Consider the following 23,397-nt stretch of genomic DNA (forward strand, 5'->3'; position numbering starts at 1 on the left):
TGTGATTCCCTCGCTTGCTGGATGCTCTAGTGGACTGAGTTTCTCCCCACACACCATTAGTTGGTGCGTGGGTTCTTGAAATCTCAGGATGGATATTTTGTAAGGGTTTTTTATTGATCGCATAGACCCCTGCTCTATTTTCTGCTTTCTAGTACTAGTGGGCCTCTTTTGCTGAATCTAATTTCATCCCTACGTATGTGCCTTCTTCTTACTTCACCGTTAATATTTGTTGGGGGCTTCTATATCTTTGGGGATTATTTCTCTAGAGGCAAGCGAGGTCTTTCTTTCTCTTTAGGGGTAGCTAGTTCCTCAGGCTGGCTCGAGACGTCTAGGAATTTTTTAGGCACGTTCACCGGCTACCTCTAGTTGTGTTGGATAGGTTCAGATTTGCGATCAGTCCAGTTACCATCTCCCTAGAGCTTGTCCTTAGTTTATTCACTTGCTGGTCTATTCGTGATCCTCAGCCACTAAGGATCACAACAGCTCACTGCTAGTTCTCCAATAACCGGCCTGTTAGTGGAAACAGCCTGAGGCCTCCTTTGTTATTCGTAGGTCAATTGCATAATTGTCCTGACAATAGGAACAGCAGAGATCATCTTGTGAAAAAAATGTAACAGTGTAGTGGGTTCGGCTTGACCCCCCCCCCCCCCACTGTAATCTTTGACAAGAAGTACATTGCAAAGTTGCTTGTCTTGTTTTTACAAACACTTTGCAATTTTAACCATTAATGAACATGCAATGCAGTCAGAATGTTTTAAAACACTATCTTTTCAATGTCTTTTAAAATGTTTTCCATAAGCAGCACCTTCTCGTTCATGGAAGATATACAAATTTGTGCCCTGGGGAGGGCTAGAGACACCTCTGCAGCAGAGTTTCACATTCTCTGCTTGTATAAAGCAATACCAGTGAGCATGCCCAGAACTGCTGGTTAGATTGGGAACCTCCAAATGTTCTTAAAGGGAACCTGTCAACAAAAAAAATGTTATTAACCTGCAGATATGGGGTTAATCTGCAGGTTAATAGCGTTACAATTCTGCCCAGTGCCTGCACATAGCCTAACATTGTGGGGAGAAAATTAACTTACTCTCCACAGCAGCGTTCCTGTTTCAAGACATGGGGGCTTCAGTCAATGCAGGTTCAGTGGGGCATACAGAGTAACGGCTGTAACCCCGTCCCTGCCACTGACTGACAGCCAGCCCCAATGCTAGAGTCGCAGTTACATCTACCGCGCTCAGAGCTGTGACAAGCGCTGACGCAACCCCCATGATTGAAACCACGCCCCCAGCCATGACCGACGCTGGCTGTGTATTGGGGTTGACGGTCAGTCAGGGTCGGGGGGAACGGTTTCAGTCACGGGGGCGGCGCAGGCACAGCTTCAGCCATCGCTCTAAGTATCCAGAGCGGCGGCTGTAACTGCACCCCTTGCCCTGACTAACACACCCTCTGCCTTGGAGTTAAGCAGTCAGTCAGTGCCGGGGGGGCGCAGTTACAGTCGCCGCTCTGTATTCTCAGAGAAGTGACTGAACCGGCGCTGTACAGCCCCTGTGACTGAAATGAGAACGCTGCTGGGGAGAATAAAGTTAATTTTCTCCCAGCAGAATTAGGCTACGTGCAGGCACCAGCCAGCATTATTTATTATTATTATTATTATTATACATTTTTATAGCGCCATTTATTCCATGGCGCTTTACATGTGAAAAGGGGGCAAATGTAGACAAATACAATAAACATGAGCAAAAAACAAGGCACTAACAGGTACAGAAGGCGGGAGGACCCTGCCTGCGAGGGCTCACAGTCTACAGGGGATGGGTGAGGATACACTAGGAGAGGGTAGAGCTGGTTTTATGGCGGTTCATTAGGTTATAACGCTAATACCTGAAGATTAACCCCTATCTGCAGCTTAATAGTGTTTTTTCTGGTGTCCAAGTTCCCTTTAAGGGTTTTTGTGTGTCATTATTGGGAATGTCTTTTTTGCAGTATACATAATAGTAAAGTATGCAGATATACATTTATGTATACATATATTTACATTTGAAGTGCAACTATATTGTCTGGGGCTGGAGTGTAGGTTATTCTTCTTCATTTCAGGAAGTCAGCTAATGTACATAGTGTGTTTGTGACTAGAATATGGTAATTATGGTTTTTAACTTTTTGGAAATTCTTATATTTCAAAACTTTATTTTTATATAAAGTTTAATTTAAAAGAAAACAAAGTTACAGGTGCTCTTAACCCCTTAAGGACCAGGGGTATTTCCGTTTTTGCATTTCCATTTCTTGCTCCCCTTCTTCCCATGTCCATAACTTTTTTATTCTTTGGTCAATATGGCCATGTGAAGGCTTGTTTTTTGCGGGACGAATTGTACTTTTGAATGGCACCATTGATTTTAGCATACAGTGTACTGGAAAATGGAAAAAAATTCCAATTGCGGTGAAATTGCAAAAAAGAATGCAATTCCACAATTTTTGGGGGATTTTTTTTAACCATGTTCACTAAATGCTAAAACTGACCTGCCATTATGATTAGCCAGGTCATTACGAGTTCATAGACACCAAACCTATCTAGGTTCTTTTTTATTTAAGCAGCAAAAAAAATCCAAAATTTGTAGAAAAAAAATTGTCGCCATTTTCCGAGACCCGTAGCATCTCAAATTTTCATGATCTTTGGTTGGGTGAGGGTTTATATTTTGCTTTCCGAGCTGACGTTTTTAATGATGCCATTTTGGAGTGGATACAATCTTTTGATCGCCTGTTATTGCATTTTAATGCAACATTGCGGCGACCAAAAAAAACCCACATAATTCTGATGTTTTGATTTTATTCTCGCTACGCCATTTACCAATCAGATTAATTCTTTTTATATATTGATAGATCGGACGATTCTGAATGCAGCAATACAAAAAATGTGTATATTTGATTTTTTTATTGTTTTATTTTGAATGGAGCAAAATGGGGGCGATTTGAACTTTTATATATTTTTTTATATTTTTAAAAACTCTTTTTTACTTTTTACTTGCTTCAATAGTCCCCATGGGAGACTAGTAGCTGCGATCATCCGATCGCTTGTGCTAAATAGAGCAGGACTGCAGCCCTGCTCTATGTAGCAGAAATGCTCACTTGCTATGAGCGCTGATCGCTGGGCGGTACTTATAGCTATCCAGCTATGATAACCACACATGTCTCCTGCAGACCCCGGGTTGTCATGCAACCCATCGGAGACCCGCAGTCATGTGACACGGGCATCGATGGGAGGAGGTAATGACGCTCTTCCTGCGCGTGCATGTTAAATGCCGCTGTCAGAGCTTGACAGCGGCCTTTATCATGTTAACAGCCATTGGTGGATCGTGATTCCACCCGCAGCTGTTAGGAGCACATATCAGCTGATTACATCAGCTGTCATGTGCTGGAAAAGGTGCAGACTCATCGCCGGAGCAAGCACCAAACAGGGGGAGGCATCAAATGTCAGATATATCCGTCATTGGACATTGTGATTTCTAGTTTGGACAATTGATTATATAAGATATATTTAGGGTTGGATAGCCAACAGGAAACGGGAACCAACATACTTTAAGGGGTTAAAAGGTATCTGTCAGCAAGTTTTTGCTTTGTAGTCTGAAGACAGAACGAGGAAAGGGTTAAAACACAGATTTCAGCAATGCCTCTCTTGTCAAGGTCAGTTGTTTTGTTTGCCTACAGTGATTGTTTTAGCACCAGGAGCTTATAATTGCTGGGACACAGTAGCTCCTGCATGCTAGTCCAACTCCTCCCCCTCCTGTTATAGTCATCTCACTGTCCATGGACATTGTATATACAGAGTCTGGTGTGGGAGGGGTTAGCCTCCTCTCTCTGCTGTATTGCTAAATCTAAAAGCTCTGATTGTGTCAGAACTGCTGCATCCAGTAATCTAAGTGATACATCGCTGGAATAAGTTTCTCTTTGCCTACATCAGGCTGCTCTCAGATGAGAAGAAAAAAAAAAAAAACAACACAAAACTTGAGCTTGGTTTAAGTTGGTATACATGCAGCACATAAACGCTTGTTCACATTGGCCATAAAGCATACAAAACCTACAAGACACTACAAATGAGTAAAAACCCTGCTGTAACCAAATAAGTAAAAAGCAAAAGTGCATTTAAATAACACAGGGTTCTTAGTAATACTGTTGTTGATCAAAAATAGCATAAAAGCCATCCCACTGTCAGCAATGTGAACATGCATTTCTGTGCTGCATGTACACTAATTTAAACCAAGCTCAAGTATTGTGTTTTTTTAATTTAAATTTTTGCATTTTGTGCAAGCCAAGATGTGGCCTCCCTCTCCTGAGTTGGAAATTACATTTAAAGGATTCCCCAGACTGGTGTCCACAGGTCGGGACCCGGTCCTTTTGTCTGCCCTTATTCACACACTGAGGTCAACTCTGACACAATGTAAGGTTTTTAATATTAGACAGTGTAGGACCGTCCCGATCAGGGTCACCTTGTTGATGGTGGGATGGCTTTTATGCTCTTTTCGATCAAAAACCGTATTACCAAGAATTCTGTTGTTTAAATGCACTTTTGCTTTTTACTTATTTAGTTACAGCAGGGTTTTTTCTCATTCGTTTCTTGTAGGTTTTTGTATGCTCTCAGATGAGGCTGCAAAACCTGCTGAAAGATTCCCTTTAACTTGTTTCTTACCCGACATGCCGACAAGTACAGTGCAAAATATTAAGCATGATAAAAATAGTATATATCTAAAGTTATCTCAACAGATGCCATCTGTTGACTATCAAATATACTGTACATAAGCTCCCACGCAAAAAAATACATATGTTAATATATACTATTTTAGTGGATTTCTGTCATAGATTTCTGACAAAATTCATCTGTCAGCAATCAGTAACCCATAGCCTCTCACGTTTAAAAAATGTTTACCTTACATGTTATTTTAATTGAATGGTGCAGTATTATACAATAAAATTTGTAATATTAATTAAATATAATGCAATTTAAAGGGAAATTGTCACCACCAAAATCGAAGGGAAGCTAAGCCCACCAGCATCAGGGGCTTATCTACAGCATTCTGTAATGCAGTAGATAAGCCCCCGATGTATCCTGAAAGATGAGAGAAAATGGTTAGATTATACTCACCCAGGGGGGTCCCGGTACGATGGGGGTCGCAGTCCGGTCCAGGGCCTCCCATCTTCTTACGATGATGTCCTCTTCTTGTCTTCACGCTGCGGCTCTGGTGTACTGATTTGCCCTGTTGAGGGCAGAGCAAAGTACTGCAGTGTGCAGGCGCTAGGCCTCTCTGACCTTTCCCGGCACCTGCGCACTGCAGCACTTTGCTCTGCCCTCAACAGGGCAGACAAAGTACACCTGCACCGGAGCGGCAGCATGACTACAAGCAGAGCGTGATCCTCAAAGAGAAAGTCAACCGCACCTCCAGCAGAAGGTAATCCACAGCCACACACAAACTCAGCCGGCTAGTTGCTTACAATGCCATATGGAACTCCGTGTGCTCAAGCAGAAAAAACACAGTGGAAGTCCGTCATTTAAGAAAAATTGTGAGCACTCACCATCCATAAAAGTTCATTCCTTTATTGTGACACAGCAGTCAGACGGCAGGATAACAGGGAGAACGTGTGCTACAGACGGACGATGGCCGTTTCACGCACCTGCACTTCCACGGGTCCTAATGGATGGTGAGTGCTCACAATTTTTCTTAAATGACTTTGACTACAAGAAGAGGACATCATCGTAAGACGTTGGGAGGCCCCGGACCGCAACACCTATCGGACCGGACCACAGCGGGACCGCCCCTGGGTGAGTATAATCTAACCTCTTTTTCTCATCTTTCAGGATACATCGGGGGCTTATCTACAGCATTACAGAATGCTGTAGATAAACCCCTGATTCTGGTGGGCTTAGCTCTCCTTTGATTTTGGGGGTGACACGTTCCCTTTAAGAGATGCTATCGGTGGAACATGCCTGTCATAAACATATGGTAGCTAGGGGTTCACTCTCTGAACCCCACTGATCTGAACAATGAGGGTCTAAAGTTCCTGGAGTGAATAGAATCGTAATGTGCATGCACTTATATGGGTCTGCGTGGCTGACAGAAAAGAAAAAAAGGCAGCTCACCACTCAGAAGATTCCACGCAAGGAAACCTGCAGCGCTGAAGTTTGAAGAACATGCGAAAAATGGAAGAAAATCCAGCATGTTCGCCTTCTATAAAATTAGAAATCTTTATTAATAATTCATAAAAGTCGCAACAGTACGCATGGGGTTAAAAGGATGTGCAGAATGCACAAACGCGTTTCGGATTGTAATCGTTACTCATTGCAATAAATAAGGATTACAATCCGAAACCCGTTTGCGCATTCTGCACATCCTTTTAACCCAATTTTATGGATTACCAATAAAGATTTCTAATTTTATTGAAGACGGACACGTTGGATTTTCTTCCATTTTCTACTACGTGGCTGATGGTGAGCGTTTAAACAGAGTACTTTGTTACTCCTTTCCCCGCGATCATGGTGTTCCCATTACACGGCCACTAGCAATCATACGTTTATCACCTATTCTGTGTAATGGCGATAAACGTCACATATAAGGTCATCCTCTTTAAACGAATCTGTAAGCGAGAGACTCACCTGATTTGCAGGTCGATCTTTGAGGTCCTGATCTGGATCCACACCAACTCTGCATGGAGACAAAGAAATTAAACAAATCAGCATTTCCTTCACAGGCTACATGAATGTGCTTCATAGACATCAATTATAAAATTACTGCACAGCATATGGTTTTTGAAGGATCCATTTATGTTGAAAAGCATAATTGACTATGCTTTCCAGTACAGCTTACTGCTCAGATTATGCAAAATGACACCCTTTTGACATTGTCAATATATGACTTAAAACGGTCAGCACACTCGCTGGATGTATGCATACTCTGAGGGTTGTCAGGAGTTTTTTAGGAGGTCCACTTGAAAAAATGGTATCTTCAAACATGCAGATCCGCAAAGTGATTTACAGTACAATGTAAATCAATAGGAAAAAAAAATGCTGTGCTAATGGTGCGGAAAATTCCGCATGGAAAACGCAGCGGATTGAAAGAAGAAGCATGTCATTTATTTTGCACCCTTCCATTATAGAAATCCGCAGGGGTAAAAAACACCTGAAATCCGCACAAAATCCGCAAGAAAAACGCATCAAATCTGTAGCTGCATTTTCTGCCAGGAGAGGCAGATTTTGTGCAGAAAATTCTGCACCCAAATCTGCAACGTGCACACATAGCCTAAAACTCATGCATCTTGACTGCTCCAAAAAACTCCATGTGCACATACCCTACCAAGACCACAACAGAAAAGAAACAAATATTTACATCTTTGTAACATAAAGAAAGAAAATTAAACAAAGTATATAAGACTCCTAGACTCATCCCAGAAATACCGAATGAGAAATGATTGTGAATATTACAGAGATTAAAAATGCATTAAGTTTATGAGTATCTTACAGTGATGTGCTGAGGAGCTCATGTAGTTCTTCAAATATAATTATCCTTCAGTACTAGACCTAGACATTCTGAAATTGTTACTCTTACAAAATTAACCTCATTATCTCATCTGTTCCATTTTTGATAAATACGGTGTGCACTAGATCCAGTTCTATTAAGGATAAAAAAAAGTTACTGAAATATTAGATGTAGGTTGGTCAGTGATCATGCTAACATTTGGTAACATCTCATGCAGTTGCAGTATAATTTAGTTAACGATTCATTTGGCCCATACAGAATTTATGAAGGTAAGTTGTTTAGCAGATACCAATCAAAATAATTTCATACACAATTTATTTACAGTAACGGAAAAAATGTTGAAAACATTGTTCTCACCCTACAGTATATTTTAGGAAATCACTTACCGTATTTTACGCTTTGTAAGACGCACTTTATTTCCCCCAAATTTGGGGGGGAAATGTGGGTGCGTCTAACAAAGCGGTTATACCGCTTACCATTACAGGCTGGGATGAGGGGGTGTCCGCCGCTGCTACCGCCCGCCGCCGCTGTCACCCGCCGCCACTGCCGGGGTTGTCCGCTGCTGCCCCGGGTGATGCTGGAGGCTCCGGTGCTGCGGGGGGCTCTGGCGACATTTTGTGAAAGACCAGAGCCCCCCGGCAGTTCGTCCATGCGTTCTAGTATGACTAACTCCTGGAAAATGGCCGCCGGAATCTCGGGAGATGAGATTTCAGCACTGAGATCTCATCTCTCGAGATTCCGGCGGCCATTTTCCCGGAGTCAGTCATACAGGAACGCATGGACGAACTGCTGGGGGCTCTGGTCTTTCACAAAATGTTGCCAGAGCCCCCCGCAGCACCGGAGACAGCCCTGGAGACAGCCCTGCAGCACCACAGCCCCCTGTAGTACCAGAGCCCCCTGCAGCACCAGAGCCCCCTGCAGCACCAGAGCCCCCTGCAGCACCAGAGCCCCCTGCAGCACCCTTCATCCCAGCCTGCAGCACAGCAGCCCCCATGCAGCACCGAAGCCCCCCTGCAGACCCCATCATCCCAGCCTGCAGCAATGCTCCACTCCTGCCTCCAGCAACGACCCTGGGACCCTGATCCACCGCAGCCACAACCCCTGGTAAGCAATAAGACGAATGGATTATAAGAAGCCCCCTCAATTTATTAAAAAAAAGTTTTTTCCTATTTTTCTCCTCAAAATTTGGGGTGCGTCTTATAATCCGGAGCGTCTTACAAAGCGAAAAATACGGTATATATTCACTCATATACTAACCAGGTGGTAATTTTTTACTGAAGCAAAGCAGGTAGTGAGTGTTTGTGCTCATGCAGAATAAATTGACCTAATGCCATCTACATGTAAATATGCCAGGCAGAGGTGTAACTTGAAGCTTATTGTGCCCTGTGTCAAATGTGTAACAGGGCTCCCTATCCATTAAGTGCTATTTATAATACCGTGCCTCCTAAGGCACCAAGGATGACAGCATTACACCCTCTTGCCCCTTCTCTCAAGCAGCATCATTAGGTCACCTGGAACGGCTTGTAATGAACAGGTATGCCTCATCAAGATTTCCTTTGTGGAATTCATCTACCTTCAAAAAATATTGGTGATGGTGACCGTCAGGTGGTTTAGCAGAGGCAATGTTCGCACACAATTCCATACAGCCCTATTTCACAAGTGTTCTAAGCCAAAATGTGTAAATAACCACTCAACTAAGCAAGGAAAAATGTCAGTTCATCATTACTTTAAGAAAGGGATCACTAACTTATGCTGTAAATGTCATTCACTGCAGTCCCCAGGCAGATTCCCGGAACCAAAGTGCTTGGGTCAGCAGCTCTATTTTGCCAGCCCCAGGCCCTTTAAATCTGCCTTACAATTTTAGCATGTGTACTCAGAGTTCACTACTAAATGCTGTGGCGCATAAAATGAAGGAGCTCTGCACTCCCATTCCAATGGTGAAGGCGGGGGTTGCAGTTTCTCCTGTGTGATGTATATGCTCCAGTCCCAGTTTCTTCTATGAGATGTATATGCTCCATCCCCAGTGTCTCCTATGTGATGTATATGCCCCAGTTTCTTCTATGTGATGTTTATGCTCCAACCCCAGTGTCTCCTATATGATTTATATGCTTGAGCCCCAGTTTCTTCAATATGATGTATATGCTCCAGTATATGCTCCAGCCCTAGTATATCCTATGTGATGCATATGCTCCATTTCCAGTGCGTCCTGCCTGATTTGTATGCTCCAGACCATTTCTCATATGAGATGTATAAAAAGCAGCCTCAGTGTCTCCTATGTGATGTATATACAGCAATCTTGATGTCTTCAAGTGATGTACACAGCTGTCTTGGTGTTTCCTATGTGATGCATACAAAAGTCTGTACTGTATCTCCAATGTGATATATACAGCAGTCTATGTGTCTCCAATGCAATGTACACCACTGTTTTGGTGTCTACAATGTCGTTTATACAGCATTGCAAACAACATTCTCAGTGTATCCCATGTGATGTATATACAGCAGTCTCAATGTATCCTATATAGTGATGAGCGAGCGTGCTCGGATAAAGTGTTTGAGTCGCCGTGGCTAGTTAAGACAGTTGCAACATATGCAGGGATTGCCTGTTTGTTAGGCAATCCATGCATGTGTTAGGGATGTTCAACAGCCAAGAGACATGCAGCCTTAGAATTCGAGCATCGCGAAGATACTCTATTAGCACAAGAGTGTGCTTGGATACCACCTTATCTTAGCACGTTCATTCATCACTAATCCTATGTAATTTATATACAGCAGTGTTGGTGTCTCCTATGTGATGTATATACACCAGCTTCAGTGTCTCCTATGTGATGTATACAGCAGATCTTTCACTGCTTGAGTTCTATAAATGTGACATGAACATAGATGCACTTCCCACTGTGAGTAGACATACAGTGAATTATGCATCTGTGTTTGGGGCAAATTGCCACTTCAATTGTTCTTTACAAAACTTATCGCAAAGAGATGACTGTCTAGAGGTAAATATTTTCTTTTAAGGATTTGTGCTAAATCAGTTATTTATCACTTAGACACATTTGCTTCATTTATTGTCTATGGACCTAATAAGGTGCAAAGAAGGAAATAGCTTAAAAGGACTATATCACCGCTTGTTTTTGTGTACACATGACGAGTGGTACAGCATTCTCCAAAACCCATGGAAAAAAAAAAAAATCAGAATGAGAATATAAAATACTAGATGGAGGCCCAATGCTATCGCATCAGGAGGGCAGTTATGCCACGATGGGGGCAGGCATGCGGTGCTGTTGTTGCCTAATGGCATCCTGTGATAATCTAATGACTTTTGCATCAGGGGACTCATGTGCTTGACGCCTACACTTATATGCATTTTTTTGTCCCAGCGATGCTCTTGCTCTTCAAGAGTTTCATTTTCCCTTTTTTGTCTTCCACGTTGTGCCTTTGCTGCTTTCCTTTCATTGTCATTGGCATACTTTTTAGGAGGAGCCATGTTGGAGTTGATATTTGCTTTTAAAAGCGTTTTCCCACGAACAATAGTTAATTTTAAAAATTGTATGTGTCTGACCGTGTACCAAACATACCACAGCTCCTGGGCAGGGGAGGAAGCAAAGCACAATACTGACATTACAGCAGGAGATCACAGAGGATACATTTTGTGAGGTAAAATATTTTTTAAAAACAGTCAGTGAAATATTTTCTCTCATCTCACAAAATGAATCCACTGTGATCCCCTGCTGTAATGTCAGTATTATCTTTTGCTTCCTCCCCTGCGACGGAGATCTGGTATGCTCCAAACATGGTCAGACACAGTCAATTTTTAAAAATGAACTTTTGTTCATAAGAAAACCCCTTTAATGTGACCGGCTTCCTCTGCCTGTAGACATGTCGCGCATCTGCCGCCGGGATCAGCCGAATCATTCACTGCACCTGCGCGTAATTCGCACAGGCGCAGTAAATCAGACCGCCAACACCTTTGTGCAGACAAATAGCGGCAGTCACATTAAAACTGCGGATGTGCTCCTCCTTTACAAAGATGGTGACGGTCAGTGAATCATTCAGCTGATCCCGGCGGTGGCGTGTTCGCAACGGTGTTCCGCTGGTGGTACCATGCAAGAGGCTGCATGAGTGTATGTGTGAATGTGAGTGTGAGAGTATGAATGTGAGTTTGAATGTGTGTGTGTACGGCATATAGAGTGTGTGTGGTGCGACGGTGTTACGCTGTAGTACCGCGCAATAGGATGGTACCAGCAGCAGTTTCCATATTGAGACACCCATCACTTGGGTGTCCCAATATGGCAATCGGTGAACTTCTTCCGCTTGGAATCCTGGGATACGGTGACATCTGGACAGAAAAGGAAATGAAAACATTACAAGGCAATTATATAAATACACTGTGTTCCAAACTATTATGCAAATTGGATTTCAGTATCGTAAAGATTTAATTGTTTTGTTTTTCAAATAAACTCGTGGATGGTATTGTGTCTCAGGGCTCAATGGATCACTGAAATCAATCTGAAACACATGTGATAATTAGTTTTCCAGGTAATTCTAATTAAAGGAAAACTACTTAAAAATGATGTTCCACATTATTAAGCAGGTCACAGGTTTCAAGCAATATAGGAAATAAAAAGGATCTCTCTCTTGCTGAAAAGCATCAAATAGTGCAATGCCTTGGTCAAGGGATGAAAACAATAGATATTTCCCAAAAACTTAAGCGTGATCATCATACTGTGAAGAGATTTGTGGCTGAATCTGAGCACAGACGTGTTCGTGCTGATAAAAGCAGAATGAGGAAGGTTTTTGCCAGTCAAATTAATCGGATTAAGAGAACAGCTGTTAAAAAACCATTACAAACCAGCAAACAGATATTTGAAGCTGCTGGTGCCTCTGGAGTCCCTCGAACTTCAAGTTGTAGGATCCTTCAAAGGCTTGCTGTGGTGCATAAACCTACTATTCGGCCACCCCTAAACAGTGTTCACAAGCAGAAACTGTTGCAGTGGGCCCAGACATACATGAAGACTAATTTTCCAACAGTCTTGTTTACTGATGAGTGTCCAGCAACTGTGGATGGTCCAGATGGATGGAGTAGTGGATGGCCACCATGTCCCAACAAGGCTGCGACGTCAGCAAGGAGTGGAGGAGTAATGTTTTGGGCCGGAATCATGGGGAAACAGCTGGTAGGGCCCTTTAAGGTTCCTCAAGGTGTGAAAATGACCTCTGCAAAGTACATAAAGTTTCTGACTGACAACTTTCTTCCATGGTATAAAAAGGAGAAACGTGCCTTCAGGAGCAAAATCTTCTTCATGCATGACAACGCACCATCTGATGCTGCAAAGAATACCTCTGAGTCATTGGCTGCTATGGGCATAAAGGGAGATAAACTCATGGTGTGGCCACCATCTTCCCCTGACCTCAACCCTATAGAGAACCTTTGGAGTATCATCAAGCAAAAGATCTATGAGGGTGGGAGGCAGTTCACACCAAAACAGCAGCTCTGGGAGGCTATTCTGACTTCATGCAAAGAAATACAAGCAGAAACTCTCCAAAAACTCACAAGTTCAATGAATGCAAGAATTGTGAAGATGATATCAAAGAAGGGTTCTTATGTTAACATGTAACTTGGCCTGTTAGGATGTTTTGCAGTTAAATAGCTTTTTTGTTCAGTGAATGTGACCTCCTAATGCCGCAAATTCCACAAATGAGCATTTTCAGTTCTTTAAAACATATAAAATGTTTAGAAATTCTACTCTGCCTAATAATTTGGAACAGTGCATTTTGAGTTTTTATTCATTTTGGAGACTATACTGTTATCATTGGGAGGTTTTTCAATAAAATTCAATGTATAATCTAACGGGTGATGACTTTTATTAGACTGACTGTCATTTGCCCCGACCTTTTAGGAAAATCTGAGAAAAATTTAATTTGCATAATAATTTGGAACATAGTGTAGACACTGGCACTCAACAAACCTCTATTGATATAAATGGTATAAATGTATTATATAAAATTAAACTAGACATTTTTTCCAACTTTTCCCATTCTGTTTTGTATTTTTCTGTTTATGTATGCCTTTGTTTATATTTTCATTTTTTTCTCCACTTTTTTCCTATTAATTTTTTTTCTATTGCTGTGTCGTTCTATAAATATCATTCTTATTTAAAAAATCTATATAATGTACAGTATATCTCTATGGGACTTCTGGAGATATTAAAGTACAGCCGTCAGCTACTTCAGCCAGTCCCACAGACAATGGGGCACTTGGGACAAGTTCTAGGGATCATATGTGGGTCCCAGCGATCAGCAGGTCATCACCGTTTTTAACAATACATTTTTAAATGACTACAGCAAAAAGGCATGTCAGGCATCTTTGTCAGTTTTCTTACATTATTGCATTTAGAGTACGGTATTTAGATTGTGTGTTGATTTCTGTATTGGGGAAGATCCGATGCTTTTTTTAAATAAATGGAATAAACAAATATATTTTTATGCCATTGTTCAACAAATATACAGTTCTGCTGAGTTTTCAGTGTTTACTTTGATTCCTATCATGTTGTGATATCATGCTGAGTTGTACCAAATGCACACCCAGCTGTGCTATATCTGTAACTAGCCCAATAAAAGAATACATAGTGACTGCTTAGCCCTATGTAGAATACCATATCTCCTGGGGTGCTTGCACTATTTGATTTTCGGTTGTTTTTTTTTGCAAAATTGATATATGAGTGTTTCTGCGTTACATTTATAAATAAAAGAAATCACCAAAAATTGTATGAAATCAGAAAAAGAAACGGAAACATGAAAATAAATTGAGAAAACACCTCTTAAACACTTGTACATAAATAAATCTGGAGTGTTAAAGATAAAAAAAAACCCTCAGTGCTTAGTTGTATATCGCCCCCTCAACACCTCATTTATGATGTGCTCTCCAGTTGACCCAGAAAGATCATCTTCCTTGGGTAGAATTAATCTAGTTCCTCTCCAGTACTTTGCCAACTGGCTGCAGGTTGTGACTGATTATGTGTAAAAGGCTTGTGATGGGTTTATTATTGACATTGCTGAGAAAACACAACTCATTTTGTGTGCTAATTTAACAAAACGGCAGTACTTGATGTGAAAAGCTATTGATTTAGACAAGTATGAGGAGGCCCAATTTCTCTTTGAGTTTAAATTTGCTCTAACATTTCCATGTGGGATGTAATAACCTGAAACCACATTATTTTCATGCTTATAGTATTTGTTTTTGGAAGATAATTACTGATAAAATGTGTTTTCACGTGTAAGCAAATTATCAAATAAGGACCCACACAGATACACACTATATTAATAAGAAACGGTTTATCCAGAGGTCATCATTAAAGAACCATCTGTGAAGACAAGGACAACTAAAAAAGAAAACATTCTTCCAAGGTTTTGCTCCATGTCCTCATAAATGTACATAAGATAACGATGATAATTAGAGGTAACTGTGAGGGCTCATTTCCACATGCGAGTCACACGTCCGTATCTCGCATGTGGAAACCAAGCTCTGGTGCCGGCACTCAGGAGCGGAGCTGTGCAGCTCCATGTGTTCCTATGCGGCCGCACGCTCCGCTCCACAGTGCCGGCGCCAGAGCTTGGTTTCCACATGCGAGATACGGACGTGTGACTCGCATGTGGAAATGAGCCCTAAGGGTATGTTTCCACAGGGCGTAATCTCTGCGCTTTGGATGCAGCAGATACCCCGCTCCGCCCTGTTGTACATGCGGTGATTCCGGATGTATTCATTGAACACATGCGGAATCACCGCAACGTATTCATTGACTGTGTTATTTATCTTGCGGAGACGGAGCGTCTCCACAAGATAAATAGATATGCTGCAGTCTGGAAAGACGCGCCGCATGTCCGGTTATGCAGGGCCGGATATAAGCAGTGTCCAATCTACAGCAAATCCTGAGGCCATGTGCACTCGTTCAGGATTTTTCGCGTTTTTTTCGCATTTTTTCGCTATAAAAACATGATAAAAACGCAAAAAAAACGCTTACATATGCCTCCTATTATTTACAGGGTATTCCACATTTTTTGTGCAAATGTTGCATTTTTTTCCGCGAAAAAATCGAATCACGGAAAAAAAAGCAACATGTTCATTAAAAATGCGGAATTGCGGGGATTCCGCACACCTAGGAGTGCATTGATCTGCTTACTTCCCGCACGGGGCTGTGCACACCATGCGGGAAGTAAGCAGATTATGTGCGGTTGGTACCCAGGGTGGAGGAGAGGAGACTCTCCTCCACGGACTGGGCACCATATAATTGGTAAAAAAAAAAGAATTAAAATAAAAAATAGTGATATACTCACCCTCTGATGGCCCCCGAAGTGTTCCCGCCTCTCCCGTGCATGCTCTCTCTTCCGTTCCTATAGATGGTAAGGTTCAGGACCTGTGATGACGTCGCGGTCTTGTGATTGGTCGCGTGACCGCTCATGTGACTCACGCGACCAATCACAAGCCGCGACGTCATCGAAGGTCCTGAACCACACCGGCATCTATAGGAACGGACGCCGCTGAGATCGGCTGTCTGCAGAGGGTGAGTATAACCATTTTTTAAATTTTTTTTATTATTTTTAAACATTCTATCTTTTACTATTGATGCTGCATAGGCTGCATCTATAGTAAAAAGTTGGTCACACTTGTCAAACAGTATGTTTGACAAGTGTGACCAACTTGTCAGTCAGTTTTCCAAGCGATGCTACAGATCGCTTGGAAAACTTTAGCATTCTGCAAGCTAATTACGCTTGCAGAATGCTAAAAAAAACGCGGAAAAACGGAAAAAAAACGCAAAAAAAAAATGCGGATTTCTTGCAGAAAATTTCTGGTTTTCTTCAGGAAATTTCTGCAAGAAATCCGGACGTGTGCACATACCCTGAAGGTTTCCTAATCATTACAGCTATTCTTATCATTAAATCTCTTCCCTTACAGCGATCACATAACAGAGCAGAGCAGGAGCTGGAAATATAAATACCCCTTTGTTACCCTACATGATCACCAACAAAATACAAGAACCTTGTATAGAAGTAAACTGTTTAATAGCAGAAAGTAATAATGGTCTGTGCTCTGCTAATAGAGTGGAAATAGTGTATGTTATATGAATATCAATGAAGTCCAAAGCAGCTAGTGGGTGTTTGATGGCATTCAACGATGGTAGTCAGGGTCTGAGTGTGGCCTCGGGCTGATGTAGCTGCATGTATCATGGCAGGAAGTCTTACCGGCTTGTAAAACAAGGAGGCCTACTCAAAGTTGTCCTGCAGCCAGTTCTAATCTACTAAATTTGATAAGAGGCAGTGATGTACAGGAAGTAAATGACTTACTAAACGTTAAGAAGGATTTAAGATTAACAAAGCTTCAAAGCAACACATTTCATATTCTAGACAAAACCCTACACACCATAGTTATGAGATCACATCATTTATTTCTTTCCTTTCATTAAAAGATCCAGTATAAGAAATGTATCAACCTAATAGTGACTCAGTTATACTACAACAATTCCCATTCTTTGCACACCTATGATTCAGAAAAGTAGCAAAACATGGTAATATAACTAACGGCTAAGAGAATCACTTGAAACAAATATACCGGTACATATTTGCCGATTTCCCATTTTGCTGGTCTGAGAAAACATTTTCATTGTTTTTCCTCCAATTAGACTCAAATTTCACATATGTCAGAGGATAATGTGGAAAAAGATATAAAGGATCCAAAAGGGCCAATCGTGTTTCAGCTATCATCTTCGGAAGCTTTTTTTTTTTTTTAAATGAAACTGTAATCTTATTGGTTACTATGGACAGTGGCTCCTCATTTCAACTTCATTTGCTCCAGGTTTGATAAATCTAGAGCATACAGGGTATTAAGCAACAAACTAATGACAGATTTCCCGTATGTATATATTTCCACTACGGTGATTTCACTAGACCAATCTTTAGGTGAAGATCCAAAACCCGTTACACCTATGATCAGCTGTAACCAGCTCCATCAGTGGCAGGATGTATAGCGTATATACAGTGGATCACGGCCACCTATTCCAATGAATAGCAGCTGATGAGCAGTACTCAGCAGGGGGTGTGCTGCTCTGCACACGGTTTGTCCACTCTCGAGCTGGCAACAGCACGCTGGAGGGAGGGGGGTGCTAATTGTAGGATCCGATACTCACGAGTCACAACCGATCCCACAGGTCATCAATATTAGTGGCAGTCCCAGAGGTCAGATTTCCACTGATCCTAGCATTATTCCATCATTTTATAAGATGCTTCCTCTTCAAACTCTAATTATATGATACCTTGCCCTTGGGTTATCTGTGTGGATAAATTATAGTTTGGAGTTTATAAAATCTAATATGTCCCCATGCTGTTAAGGATATTTTTAAATTGTGCCTAATATCTGATTAGTGGAAGCCCCTTTAACCTTTTCGCCCCGAAGCCTGTTTTCCTGACCGGGCCTATTTTTACAATTCTGACCACTGTCACTTTATGAGGTCATAACTCTGTAACGCTTCAACGCATCCCACTGATTCTGAGAGTTTTCTCGAGACATATTGTACTTCATGTTAGTGGTAACATTTCTTTGATATGAATTGCGTTTATTTGTGAAAAAATGAAAATTTGGCAACAAAATTTAGAAAAATTCACAAATTTAAAAATGTAAATTTTTATGCCCTTAAATCAGAGAGCGTGATATCGCACAAAATAGTTAATAAATAAGATTGCGGGACAAGATGACGTTTTCAGCGGTACCATTTTTATTTACATTCGTCTTTTTGATTGCGATTTATTGCACTTTTTGTACAGCAGTAGGATGATAAAGCATTGTTTTTTGCCTCGATTTTTATGTTTTTTTTACGGTGTTCACTGTAGGGGTTAACTAGGGACAGTTTTATAGAGTTTTACGGATGCGGCAATACCAAACATGTGTACTTTTATTGTTTTTTTTACATTAATAAATGTATTTATTGGAAAAATATTTTTTTTTACTTTATTTGGGGATTTGAAAAAAAATATTCTTACACTTTTTAATATTTTTTTTAACCTTTTTACATTGTTCCATCCTGGTACATCACTGTATAGTGTCAGATCGCTGACAGACAGGGAATGAAGCATGTCAGCGCAAGCTACCTTCCCTGCAGGACCCAGCGGCCATCTTGCTGCTTGAGATCTCCATGGAGACCATCAGGAGAACGCAATCACATCGCGTTGTCCTGATAGAAGCACACAGGGAACTCAATCCCTGCACAATGCTCATCTATGCCGCTGTCACTACTGACTGCAGCATCACATGGGTTAAATGCCCATGATCAGTGCTAGAACCGATTGTCGGCATTGCTGTGGGGTGTCAGCTCTCACACAGAGCTGACACCCGCATCCCATCCCCATGGCGCTCAGCATGAGGCCCCGAGATCGGTGCGCCGTATCTGTAATGCTGTTTACGGGAACGCAGCTCCCGCAGAGCAGTACATGTACCGCACATGTCGGGAAGGGGTTAAAGGGAATCTGTGTCCCCCTGTGATGTATATGACCTATTAAGATGGGCATACAGGTAATAGGAATATTACACTAGTCCTACCTGTATGCCTCATATTAATGGTCTTGATGCTGAGAAATGTTATATTCTTTCTGTGCGCTAATGATTTCTGCCAGGGTCCAGGTCATGCGGTGCTGTAAGAAATCCCTGCCTCCTCTTCTCATTACAATACTACCTCTCTCCCATGCACGTCAGTTATGGCGCCTGTGACCTGCAATCCCTCCACAATACATACCTCTTCCTCCCTTCTGTGGGCACAACATTGAGAGATATTCTGCGCAGGCATCAGAGAGTCACAGTGACCTCCGGTGTGCATGCCAATAAGGTGCTCTCCCCACTTCCTCCCTGAATAGTCATCGCTAGGAGCCATGTGTACATAATGATGACTATACAGGGAGGAAGTGGGGAGAGCACCTTATCAGTTCACACACCAGTGGTCACTGGAGCGGAAGTCGCCGGTGTCTGCGCAGAAGATCCCTGAATGCAGTGCCCACAGAAAGGAGGATGAGATACATATTTCTGAGGGAGTGCAGGACGCAGACTTCAGGGTCCATAACTGATGTGCGTGGGAGGGAGGTAGTATTACAAGGAAGACAGTAGGCAGGGATTTCTTCCATGCACCGTATATTAGGTTTACTTTAAATCTACAGTAAATTCATTAACATAGGGTTCACTTGGTAGAGAAATCTGGAGAAGAGAATCTAGAGCATGGGCAATGACGGGTGCACAGCTAGCACTGAGCTCCGATATGTTAGATCCCCCACCTTCATTTATTATAAATCACTCGCTCATTTTGCTGTCAGAAAGCTTCTATATAATTAGATATATTATATCAGAAAACTCATGACATTGGTATTGTCGATACCCAGGTAATGAGCATCCTCCCATGAGTCTCTGACCCTCACCCCAACCCAAAATAACGACATGACTCCTAAATTGGATATAAATGGCCACAGCAGCCTTTTTTATAAACAAACAGACATATAACAGTAAAACAAGCTGGGAAGGGGTCCTTGAAGCTAAAAATCTGGTGTCAACCATAGGATAAACTAGTGGACAGAAAACCACCATAGTTTACTCTCAGCCGTTACCCCACTGGCTCAAGAGCACCGAAGATACCCCGAAGGGTTACTATTGTCCACTTCCAACTTAGGAATCTGGCCCACCGTTGCCAAGCCTCCCCCAGAACACCAGACCCGAAACCAAAACTTATCACAACTGAAGAATCCGTATCCCAACGGATCCCCCAGGCCAATATAGCACCAACTCCAAGGACCCCTCCCACCGCCACAATGAGAGTACTTGACCTCCCTCAAGTACCCGAGACCCCACCACCCCTAACCGCTATGGCTCTTTCAATTCCAGTCTGCAGCCCCAGGGCCCACAAATCACTGCCCACGGCGTTCAGATGGACACCATCGCCCAGAAGGAAATCATCTCCACGTTCCAACTCAAAATGACGAACTGCCAAGCCCCCATTCCTAACCACGAAACCAGACACAGCCCGATTTACCTTAATGCGGGCCTTATTCAGCTTGTCAACCGACCTGGCATGCCTCCAAGATTTCTGCGGAACAATCTCCGACCACACTATAGACATGTCCCGAAAGGAAATCCATAATCTTAGTAAATCGTGTTTGATGTCTGTAATCAATTCGCGACAAGGGCGGACTCCCAAATCGTTTCCCCCAACATGCAACACCAATATATCAGGCGGCCTGTCCAAACGAACTCCGTTGTGCACCTCCTGCATAACCCTGTTCCAGCCCAGGCCCCGGAAACCCAACCACCTGATAACAGCCACATCCCTAGAAAAACCAAGCTGTCTTTCGTCCTGTCGAACGTCCGCCTGCTTCGCACCCCAATACACGTATGAGTGGCCGACAATCCAAACCAAAAGCGAGGACGAACCTGAAAAATACAAACAACGTAAAAAACTTGCACGGGAAAACAGAAGAATCAACAATCAGCCGACACATCACCAGGCCTAACATAACTCCGATAACGGCCAGACTCCCACCGCCCTATCCTCTGAACCACCACAAGAGCCAAACCACCCAACGCTGCCTCTGTAGCAGCCCCAATCCGAAACGAAAGTGAGGCAAACCTGGCTGGGTCCAGCCCGATGGTCCCCAATACCTGCCGAAAAACTGCCACAAATTGGTATCTGGAAAGAATGGACCCATCTTCGTGACGCAACAAAGGCACGTCCCTGCTCGGGTGAAAACTATCAAAAACCTGCTAACAACGGATGGGACACATTTCCGAACCCGGCACGGAACCCAATACCACTCTTTTGCCTCGACCTTCCTGATCCGTCTTGGACCTCCGAATCCAAAATTGTAAAGACCCCCCGTAACAAAAACGTCCCCAGCCCAAAGCCCCCCTTGACGAACCGTAGAAGGTGACACAAGCTCCCCAACTCTCAATGCCCCGAAAAAGGCAAGGGAAAAAGCTAGACGAAATAAGGCCGCCTCAAAACGAGAAACACAGATATCAGTCAGCCGTGCGCCCAACTGTTCTAACATCAGAAACGACACCGGGCGCCGATGATCACCCCAGGCACATGTTCTTCTCAGCCCCTTCACCGCTTGCTTCACCAAAAAGGAGTTCGTCAAATCGCGAAAACCCCGAAACCGGAAACCAAACGCCAAAGCTGCAATCATCCTGTCGACCTTAGCCGCCGACCATCCTGGGTCCACCCCATGTTTCAAGCATAGAAGCAAAACCCCAACTTGATCCTGGCCCGTATTATCACCCCCGCACGACGCCAACCAATTCTCCCAAGAACTCCATACCGACTGGTAAGCCGACCACGTACTGGGAGCCAAGGATGCCTGAATTAGAGGTTCCGCAGCCCGGACACCATGCTCCAAAGTTCCCCCGGGCATTTCAGCCCCATCTCCTCTGCCTCCGGAGCCAGCAACCGGAAACGCTCCCACTGAAAACGAGACAAAGAGTCGGCAATGGAATTTTGAACACCAGGAACATGAGATGCCATAACATAAGCATTCAAGGACAAACAAGACAGAACCAACTGACGAAGAACCCTAATAACCGGGGGCGAAGACATAGTCAAACTGTTGATAGCACAAACAACTGCCATATTATCGCAATTAAAACGGACCCTTTTGTTCCGAAATTCATTGCACCACAGATGCACAGCCATCAAAATCGGGAAAATCTCAAATAAAGTAATGTTCTTAACCAAACCGTTCGCAAACCATTCCTCCGGCCATCTGGCGGCGCACCATCGACCTCCAAAATAGGCCCCAAAACCAATACCACCCGACGCGTCGGTAAAAAGATCCAAGTCAGCATTCCCAACTACCTCATCCAACAACAAAGAACGCCCATTGTAACGAGCCAGAAAACGGTCCCAAACCTCCAAATCGGCCTTGTGTTCCGCCGACAAACGAACAAAATGATGAGGGGCCTGAACCCCAGCTGTCGCACTAGCCAACCTGCGTAAAAAAATTCTCCCCATTGAAATAATCCTACACACAAAATTTAGTTTCCCAAGGAGCGACTGCACCTCACGCTACGGCAATTTCTTCAAGCGCCTGGCCCGAGCCACATCGGACCTCAAACCAAGCACCTTGTCAACAGGCAACCTAAGTTCCCATTTCTCAGAATCAATGACAATGCCTAGGAAAGATAAGCTCGTACAAGGGCCCTCAGTTTTTCCCGGCGCTAGCGGTACTCCAAACCGCTCAGCCACCCAAACAAGAGTCCTCAAGAGAACCTCGCAACATTGAGACTGATCAGGCCTGATGCATAGGAAGTCATCCAAATAATGAATCACAGAATCCAAACCGGATACATCCCGTACTGCCCACTCAAGAAAAGAACTAAAGGCCTCAAAATAAGCGCACGACAATGAGCAGCCCATAGGCAAGCATCTGTCAACATAAAACCCGCCATCCCAAAAACAGCCTAACAACCTCACGCTATCAGGGTGAACCGGCAATAAACGAAAAGCAGACTCAATGTCAGTCTTAGCTAACAATGCCCCCCTGCCACAACTCCACACCCACTTAGCAGCCTCATCAAACGACGTATAAACCACAGAACAAAGCTCCGGGTCAATCCCATCGTTCACCGACCTCCCTTTTGGATAAGACAAGTGCTGAATAAGCCTAAATTTGTTCGGCTCTTTTTTGGGAACCACACCCAAAGGCGACACGACCAGGTCGTCAAAAGGAGAAATGGGAAACGGTCCCGACATCCGACCTAACGCGACCTCTTTACTCAATTTCTCCGACACCACCGGTGCGTGTAACTCAGCAGATCTAAGATTCTTCAAACTCGGGGGTATAACAAAATCAGGAGCAGGTATCCGAAAACCAT

At 43.1% G+C, this 23,397-nt stretch overlaps 1 protein-coding gene across 2 annotated transcripts in view; it reads right to left on the bottom strand.

Moving 5' to 3' along the window:
- Positions 1 to 23,397, bottom strand: part of SLC9A9 (solute carrier family 9 member A9) — a 1,256,356-nt gene that overhangs the window by 334,885 nt on the left and 898,074 nt on the right. For both annotated transcript variants that reach the window (XM_077290810.1, XM_077290809.1), the window contains exon 13: positions 6,632 to 6,680. In XM_077290810.1, the coding sequence (XP_077146925.1) occupies positions 6,632 to 6,680 (49 nt within the window). The remainder of the gene's footprint in view (positions 1 to 6,631; positions 6,681 to 23,397) is intronic.

Source organism: Ranitomeya variabilis, chromosome 2 (assembly GCF_051348905.1).
Source record: "Ranitomeya variabilis isolate aRanVar5 chromosome 2, aRanVar5.hap1, whole genome shotgun sequence".
NCBI classification, from domain to species: domain Eukaryota; kingdom Metazoa; phylum Chordata; class Amphibia; order Anura; family Dendrobatidae; genus Ranitomeya; species Ranitomeya variabilis.